At 43.9% G+C, this 9,470-nt stretch overlaps 1 protein-coding gene across 2 annotated transcripts in view; it reads right to left on the bottom strand.

Annotated features, from left to right (window-relative positions):
• Positions 1-1,051: 1,051 nt before the first annotated feature.
• Positions 1,052-9,470, bottom strand: part of LOC119181094 (uncharacterized) — a 56,375-nt gene continuing 47,956 nt past the window's right edge. For both annotated transcript variants that reach the window (XM_075883701.1, XM_075883702.1), the window contains one exon: positions 1,052-3,166. In XM_075883701.1, the coding sequence (XP_075739816.1) occupies positions 2,844-3,166 (323 nt within the window). In that variant the 3' untranslated portion in view covers positions 1,052-2,843. The remainder of the gene's footprint in view (positions 3,167-9,470) is intronic.

Genomic DNA, 9,470 nt, shown 5'->3' with positions numbered 1-9,470 from the left:
TTAATCGCAAGCTTCAATGCGCTGTGCATTTTAAATATTATGCTGCACTTAAATGTCTGAATGGATTATGAATATTCCTGACGTAGAGAAAAGTATTTCAGTATCTATTGCTGTATTCCAGAATACTTTTTCTCGTCTTTTTGCAAAAGTATCTCTGAAATATCCTATTATCTAAATTACAAATGTATCTCAGTATCTCTATTTTAGGCTTCCGAACCGTGTATTTCTATATCTGTATTCCGGGATACTTTTTCAGGTATCTCTGCCCAGCAATGGTTTTTCTTCCGTGCGTGCTACAGAGCAGAGGCCACGCCGGTTTCTGGGTGTCGGCTAAGGCAAGGCGATTGCTCATATTCTACAATGAGTTGCATGCGAATTTGATTTCCTGCTGTTATGTTTCATGCTGGCTTTCCTGCCGTTATTTCGCTGCGTATGTTCCATTGACCGCCAGTTTGCGGGGACTGTTTGTTCCAAGTATTCGGTCCTCCTGTGTGTGTTAGTGCCATGTTGAGCTGGCCTGGAAGGCTGTCATTATTTTGAGTCGTGCATTAAAGGCAGTTCTTCCCTGCGTTGCTGGCTCGTGCCTTGTGGGGACACGAGCCTGGGATGAAGTCTCTCATAATAATGATGACGTGAACTGTTGCCCATTGGCCACGGTGACTACAATACGGTACTTGAAGTGATTTTTCTACCGTTCTTGCCAGTTAGAACAAATAAGAAAGGTCATCGGCAGCACGCTAAACTTTCAACAATGAAGACACACACAGTGGCGCATATACTTTGGTTAAAAGCAGCATTATGAAAAAAGCTCTAGTTGTGTTTGTGGAGACCAAGAATAGTTTAGGGCCATCAGGGGTTCGATGCCCTCTGCAAAGACAGACGAGTGAATGTCGGCGCAGTTGACTCAAGCTATATTCTAATGTGAGCAGCAAGGCACAGGAATAAGGAAGTCTAGCGAACTGGCGCAGTTTGATTACCACTGACCTTGCACTGTCATCCTCTAGGCAGCTGCAACTCTGTAGATTCAGTGTGAAAGAAATCAAAGCACGGATACAAAACAAACGTAGTACTAGTTTATTATTCAGATCTGCCGGCATCACACCCAAAACAACTGCTCAGAACAAATGAACATGCAATTTCTTCTAGCCAGGATCAAGAGCTTTGTAAATGAATATCATTGGGTAAACAACCTAAGCCTACAAAACAAGATACAACAACTAAAGCGTAAAGGAGCTCCACCACAGCACTCACAATCGCTTGCAAGTCAGCAATGTCAGCGCTACAGAAAATCACGCACCGAGTGGATACCATTGCGAGCTGCTGTGTGTCTGAGAAAAAACTGCATGGCACTTTCGCCAGTTTAAAAAACAGAGTCTATAAAAAAAAGATGTCTGCCAAAAAAAACTCTTGATCGCAAGTGCCGATGTTAGCTCAGAGAAAAAAAGTGGTAAGGAAGACACTTGCATTGTCGCTGTAAACATCACAATTTTCCAGTCGATCAAGCAAACAGTGTGGGCCTACAATTGTCCAGCATGGTGACGGGAATCATGATATGGTTGCCATGGCAGATGTGTGCATCAACAGCGGTGAATGCATCAATGAGCAGCACTTGCACCACAATTATGGAAAAGTCTGCAAAAGCAGCACCCGACGATAGCGACACGAAGAGGGGGCAGGAAAGGAGCTCGATGAAAAGGGTGCAAACAAGAGTTAACCCGCTCGAATGTAAAGTAGTCGCGAGGTGCATTTGAGCGAAGCTCAAATGCACCTCGGGAGGAATTTGCGACCAGGCGTTCTCCGTTTCTTTCAACTTATGAAACACCGACCAAGGGAAGACAATGGGAATGAATGCACACAAGGGAGCTCGTCTTGTCACGCAGCACAGGCCAGCCTGTGCAACCGCACGCACATTCAAAGCTACACGAGACAAGACAGATACTCAGATTAAAAGAAAGACCATGCAACCACCGACTCCAACAACAACAACAACCATACATTTATAAAAGTCAACAACTGGATTTGCGACTACTTTTCATAGACCCATGACAAGCCGCTCGTCTGACAGTACTTTCTGCACATAACGTGACCACTTGTAAAGTATGCAGTTACCTTTAATCACCATTCAAAATAGCTCGCAATTATCCATTGTAGAGAGCTCTCCGACTGCTTGGACACACACATGCAAATAAACTAGTGTTCAGTCATCAATCATGCAGAAAGTTAGGACCAAGCTAATGTTAAAGGCTGCAACATCTTAACGAACCTGCAAGAGTGCAAGTTAGTGATTCATTCCATACTGTTTCCACCAGCAGGCATGTGTGTTATTTCCCCATACCCCAAGCATAGCGATGTTTGCCTTTCTCGTCAAAGCAAGAGGTGCGACCAACTCAAGATTTGACAGTGCCACATTGTTGATTGCATTAAGGTAGTTCCAATGAAGTGCCAACAAAAATCTTGACAATCTCGGTACAAAAAAAACAAAGCAACAACATCAAGCATGTATGCTTCTTGGGCAGGTCCGTTCGCTGCCCTGCCTGTTACAGATCACACCACAAAGTTGCCCTAGCAAGGCAGTTTGCTCACAGCACTCCAATAATCCTGTGTGTGAAACAGTTGGCTTGGCCTCGCGACAGATTAGGCTTTGGTCACTAGAAACGACATTCCATTTACAGAGGTGTGCACCAATTGCGCAGACTGAGCGTGTGGACAGGCTAAGCAACCCACAACTCGCATAGCCTCTGACAAACGCGCCATTCGTGCCGACCAGACGCCAGGAGCACAGCGGTCAGTTGTGGGGCTGTCAAAAGCTCTCCCAGTTGAGCAGTAGTGAACTATGAGGAGCGTCATCCGATCCTCGCTGCACCCATGGCTCCAGCGAGGCGCTCCTCGTCCTCGGGCGACGCCCCCCATGGAGGCGAGGGCCACAGCGACGCCCCTCGCTCCACACCAGGAGGCAAGTGCGGTCGCGGTGACGGTGTAGACTGCGGCACCGGCAGTGGCGGGCTGCGGACACCACGCATGAGGGGCGGCCCGGAGGGACACGATGGCGTGACCCTTTGCCGCACCGACGAGCCGGCCCAGCAGTCGCCGCCACCAGGCGCTGCCTGGTATGGAAGCCCTGTGGTCGGGTCATAATACCCCGGCGTGTACGGAGGTGGCGGCTCTTCTGCACCAGACAGAAGCACTTTGCTGTAGCGCAAGCCATAGGTCGGCGAACTCACTCATCAGTCGACTCGGTCAGAATCACTCAGACTCGGATCGAGCCGTGAGCATGAGCCTGAATGAGTCCGAGTGAGTCCAGTTGAAGAAAATTTTAGTGAGTGTGAGTCCAAGAGAGTCCGAGTGAGGAAAATTATGGTAAGCCCGAGTCTGAGTGAGTCCAAAGCGTAAGATATATTTGTTGAGTGAGTCAGAGCGAGTTTCACTAATTGTTTGCTCACTTTAGGTCTTATCTACTCATATTCCACATTACTATGAGCCTTACTTGTATTCATGTTCACACTCACATCTACTCACAAGTATTTCAAAACAATGTCTGCCATACACAATTTCAATATTTCTTAGAGGGGTGAATGACATAGGGGGTGCCTTGTATCCCCCCCATCAATTCTTCCAGAACCATCTGATAAATGTATTTTGTGCACTCACCTCTTTCAATAAAGCTGTCCTTGCTGGTTTGCAACCACTCATAACAAGTATTCGAGGGTACTACATTAAAGGCATCAAGAAGAGCACCAATAACTTCAGATTGATGTTAAAGAGCACTGAAATCATGATCTAAAAAGCCAATGCTAGACTTACGAACTCATGAGTTGACTCACTTAAACTCTGATCAAGCCGTGAGTCTGAGAGAGTGCGGGTCAATAATGTTTTGGCGAGCTTGAGTCTGAGTGAGTTCAATAGAAGAAAACTTTCATGAGTGTGAGTGCGAGCGAGTCCAGCTCAGGAAAATTTCGGTGAGTCTGAGTCCAACTGAGTCCGATACACAAAATATATTTTATTAATTAGTGAGTGAGCTGCACAATTTTTGCCAACCTATGGCGCAAGCATCACATGGAGGTTCCACATGGACCCTGGTGGCAATTCCATCCACACCACACCTCAGCCTCTCCCCGACACGTACCATGTGTGCCTAGTTAAGTGGCGCAAAGGCAAGCAATCCTCTGTCCCTTGCATCACTGTACTCAAAAAAGTATTTGCTGTCTCCGGAGTTTCCAATAAGAACACTGTGGTCTCACAAATGTCAGTTGGCACTTCCATCACAGAACCCATACGTGGCACCCAATGTGCCAGCATCACTAGGCCACACATTTTTCTTTATGAACACACTGCATAGCTAGTGATATCCTTGTGGCACGATGTTCCTCCCCCATTTCACCTTGTCTCCCCTGCGACTTCAAGGCACACATGCCAACCTGCACTCTGTAAACTCGTTTTGATACCAAACTCATCACAGTAGCAGCACTTCCTGTAGGTAAACTGATGGAGTGAATTGTTTCAATTTCCTGAATACTTCAAATTTGCCTGATGAGTGTTCTTCCTCAGAAAGTAGCCTGTGCTGAACCAACACAATAAAAACATGGGCCTCTTTGAAACATAAGAACTCTAAACTAGACACTGCTCACAGAGCTTGCTTATGAATGAAATTCACAAGTAAAAAAAAAAACCATGGCTCATTCCCAAGTCAAGTAACTCGCGACATAAATGTGTAATGCTGAATTTCAATAGTTCATCTATTGGCCACACCATGAACTGCCAAATTACTGGGACAATCGTTGCGACTTTAGCCAATAACATCAACGGTGCATAGGGATAGTACTGTGCCATGTGTCCCTGGCAAAATAAAAGCAAGCCTCTTAACATGCAAGCTTCAAAACAGGCATTTACTAAGGCTTTTCAATTGAGTGTGAATGAATATATCAATGGCACAGCGGTTATATACCAACTCAGCTGTACCACAGTCACTACAAAATACCGCGAGAAAGCTACTTTACTGAGCCCCCCCATGCACTCTGGTCGTACAAACCACAACAAAACAGTCAAGCAGCCATATAGTAATCTTAAAATACGTGAGTATTCCCTTTTTCCGCATGCAACATCATAATGAAATAATTTACCCAAAGAAGTAGTAAACGCTAATACAACTGAATCATTTGTTCAGTTTTCAAAATAACCTTTCGTTTGACATGTAAAGTTCTGTTTATGCTGAACAGCTTTGGGGCAGTTGATTTTCGCGTTCACTTTTTTATTTAATGCATAGTGTGTAATTTACCTCAAGTGTTGAATAATTGTATGTGCACAATTTATCACTTGTAATGTTGCATGTTTGTAATTGCAAAGAATATTATTTATTCATTTTCTTTTGGTTGTTGATTGTGATTTATGTTTATGACTTAAGTTAGCAATAGTTGTAACTTTTATTATCAGTATTGTTTTTTAATGATGTCCCCACTTCTGCTTGAGCCTGAGTAGGGCCCGCAGTATTTGTAAAAAAAAGTGTAACCAAGGTACACCATTAAAAATGTACAGAAACATTATATATAAGAAACTTTATATCTTTTGTTTTATATTTTATTTGATGGTAGTTTAAAAACTTGCTTAAAAGTAGCCAACATGAGAAAACAGCTGTAAAAAAGCCAAACCTCATCATCATCAGCGAGGGCATCAGCGAGGACATAACCGACGAAGAAATTCCAGCTCGCCTGGCGAGTCAAAATGCACTGTAGTGCTCCACAACAGACTTGAAATTGACCCAATCCTGGAGAGGTAGGGTGGGGAAAACCATCTGCCTAGATGTTACCAAAGAAGCACATGACGCCCTAAGAGGCAGGACACGGCTAAACGTCAAATAAAGCTGCTGTCTCTTTTTTGACAATATATTTGTGCCTCGGTGCAAGAACTGTTGCGAATACGGCCATGTGGAGAAATTCTTTAAGGGGCTGTCTAGATGCACTGACTGCGGGGGGGGGGGGGGGGGGGGCACCACCTCTGGCAGTGTAAAAACGGACACAAGAGCTGCCGAGCTTGTGAGGAAATCTTCCCTGGGCAACACCGAGCGCATTAGTTTATCAGCATGGAATGCCCTATGTTTAAGAAAGAGCACGCCAAAAGAACAAGACAATTGGTAGAACAGTTGTGAATACCACTCGAGGCAATCGCAAATTCAGAAAGTAGATATTTTAATTCTTGCATGTTTGGCAGTCTTTGACTCAAGCATTGTGGCATTCTAATGGTTTTATTGTATGCAAGCTGTGTTTATATTCTCAGCAAGCCTCTGCATGGTCTAGTGTGCATGGCAAGCAATATGGTGCTAAGGCCGTATGCTACACAACACATTTCAACATGTCATGTTTTAATGTGAAGCAATTTTCTCTCCCCCATCAGGTACAACAAAGATTGGCATAAGACTGCCTCCTTTCGAAGATCAAATTGACTTCAGTGTAGACATCCCTCCATGAAAATGACTACATGCATTTACCAAATGTGCGTACATTGTACAGATACATGAAGAACCTTAATAGCAGGCTTTGGGTTTGATCCTGACCTATTTTCCGAGCTTTGGAAAAAGCTGCTTGCTTGGCCTGAGAGGGAACGACCAGGTTTGTAAACAATGTATCCTTTACTTCTTCATGCTTTCGTTATATTCTTTCAACAGGCTGCTCTCACTTTTTCTTTTTTCTTTCTTTTGCAGGAGTATTAATGTTCAACAAAATGAGTGTAAAGAAAAGCCTGCACCTGAGAGCGTCTGACATGAAACTTGTTGGAAAAGTGGATTTTGGGGAGGTGCACACCAGGCCGTCAGACAACAAGCGAGATGCTGACCACGTGCTAGTATTTCTATTCCGACCTTTCCTTGCAGGTTGGTCTCAGACAGTAGGCACATTCTGTGTGTCTAGTGCTGCTCCAGGTTCAGTCATTGCAAAGCTGTACTGCAGTGTATTGTCAACTTGTTCAATTCCGGAACTATTGTTGACGTGGTGACGTGGGACAACTCAATAAACAACCGGTCATTGGGTAATAACTCAAGTGCACCTTTTGTACCCCGAGTACACATGTGAAAGTTAGTTATTTCGGTTTTTAGTGGCACAGAAGCAACTGAGGCTATGCTGCACCAGACACAAGGTATTTCAGAAACGGGTGTTCAGATGATGAAGTTCATCACGTCACGCGCGGTTACTAAGGAATAATCTCCTAAGAGTAGAGGTGAGTGTAAAGGTATATGTTGTTTGTATAGTGCGGTAAAATATTTTTTTCTATGTTTCAATAGTGGGGCATTCAATTAAGATGTGTATACCTGATAAAGGTTCTTGGCATTTTTCGTATATTGCGTGTTGATCCTTTGCGAGTAAAAAATTGTGAGTCAAGTGTGTGTGCCCAATGCGAAGTCGGCATAATATACCTTCTATAAACCATTCTTGGTGAAAACGGGTCTTCCATACAGCAAGTATAGGCTTCCCTAGGTGAAGCTTATTACTCGTGCAGAAGTCCCACTGTTGCAGCCATTTTGCTAATAAAGCTAGACGAATTGCACACAGGCTGTACTTATGGGGAATGTTTACTTTTGATACTGTTTCATGAGCTGCCATCGAAGCATACTTATCTGCATCACAAGTTAAAATAAACTACCTAACCTTGAATGATGTAATATTTTCAGGCATATGCGGTGAAACGGGAAAGACAAAAACATCATTCGAACATCCGTGTGACCTTTCCAGAGTGATATATTCAGTGATAGACCCACCCCACATATTCAAGTGCATACGAAACAATCTACAGAAGGTTAGCAAGTTTCTGGTAAGCTGCAAATCAGTTCTGCCTTTTTGAAATATAAAGTTTCAATGCCTGCTTAGTATTAAGAGAATTTATGTACGGCTTCCACAGGGACAAGAATTGTACCACTCTGATTATATGGCTCTTCTTGAATGCAAAGAGGAACAGGGTGGTCTTCGTGCAGTGCCAAAGCTTACAAAGGCACATGATCATTAAATGCCTTCCAGAAACTCAGTGTGAAGCTTACAGTTAAAGTAAGGAATATTTAAGTTTGTTCAGTCAAGAATGTTTTAGATAATGGTATTTTATCTAAGAACAATTGCACCAGAAGAGCATTTCCATATTCCAGCTATTCAGTAAATCCACGGCTGAAGTAATGAAATTTCACAGCACACAGGATGCATGCGAGAAGCTCTACGATTCCTCAGCAACATCAGAGTTCACCAGGCAAATGAACAACCTTTATGACTGCCTAAACTCTCGGTGGCCAGGGCACGTACAATATAAAGAAGCTGAGCATATTGCTGTAAAAAACAGTTCTCTTCCTTCAGTAAAAACTTTGTTCTTGAGGTCGAAATGTGACCACACTGCTACAATTATCTGCATGAACTGCCAAAGCAGAGGAGAATCTGCTTCCTGAGCAAACCTACATCTGAAGCTCTACAGATAACTCTTCTGACTACCATTTCTCTTGCTGAAAGCCTGTTTTTTTATGGTTTTCCTTACGAGATGGTTGAAAACTTTGGGCAGGATCCATTGGAGGTAAATTTTTTCACTAGTTTTCACTGATAACACGCACCCATTCTTCCAGAGATTCTTTGGCATAGTGATAGAGGGCAGCCGATGGTGCAGCACTTTCCGTTTATATACAGAATGCTCTCCGTTAACAACCACGTACAACCACCTAAAAGAGCGTCAGTGGCTGGAGATGAGCCACAATTGCTGCTAAAGCTCCAAGACAATTTCAACCAAACAAAATCTCCCATGAAGCATGTAAACAAATCTTTGTTAACAAAATAATAATAAATAGCCACCATGACAGTTCGAACACTATCGCCTTGAATGGTATGCCTACCCACCCCCTCACGATAGCCTTCACAAGAGGTCCCAATAGCCTGGCGATGACTGCAGAACCACACCTTTCCGTGCCCCCAGGTGTACCCGGGTGTTATTCATTCACGCTGCTGTGCATGTGAAGGTGTTGCCTCGCTCAACCACATCCTATGGGCTTGCCCGGAGGATCTGCCACCCACCAAGCTCGTCTCACCACCCCTCACCGAGGACCAATGAGATGTGCTTCTTTTCAGCACAGACCAAGACGTCCACACACTGGTAAAGAGCCGAGAACACCATTGAGAAGCACGGCCTGGCAGCATATATAGCCTGCTGAACCTCTTCTTACCCCCCCACCCCTTGATGGATAAAGTTGTCACTCACTCTCTCTTGCAATAGACGAATGTGGGAAATATTGGGGATGGGAGTCAAGACAAACAAAGCCACCTGCAAGCTAAAGCACCCTGTGGACTCTGCTCGACATTTCTACTTCTTGTACGAGTTTTCGTATTTGCTGAAGTGCCTCGAGAATTCGCTTGAGGGAGACACAGGTTGAAAAGTCGCAGTTTTCTTTAAAAAATCACTTTTGTATTTTAATTTATATTGTCATCTTTGGTCTATGAACCTTAATTTCTGCAAATATCAAG

Source organism: Rhipicephalus microplus, unplaced genomic scaffold, assembly GCF_043290135.1.
Source record: "Rhipicephalus microplus isolate Deutch F79 unplaced genomic scaffold, USDA_Rmic scaffold_20, whole genome shotgun sequence".
In the NCBI taxonomy this organism is placed as follows: Eukaryota; Metazoa; Arthropoda; class Arachnida; order Ixodida; family Ixodidae; genus Rhipicephalus; species Rhipicephalus microplus.
Note: the sequence above shows the minus strand (reverse complement) of the source record. Positions and strands in the feature narration are given on the sequence as shown.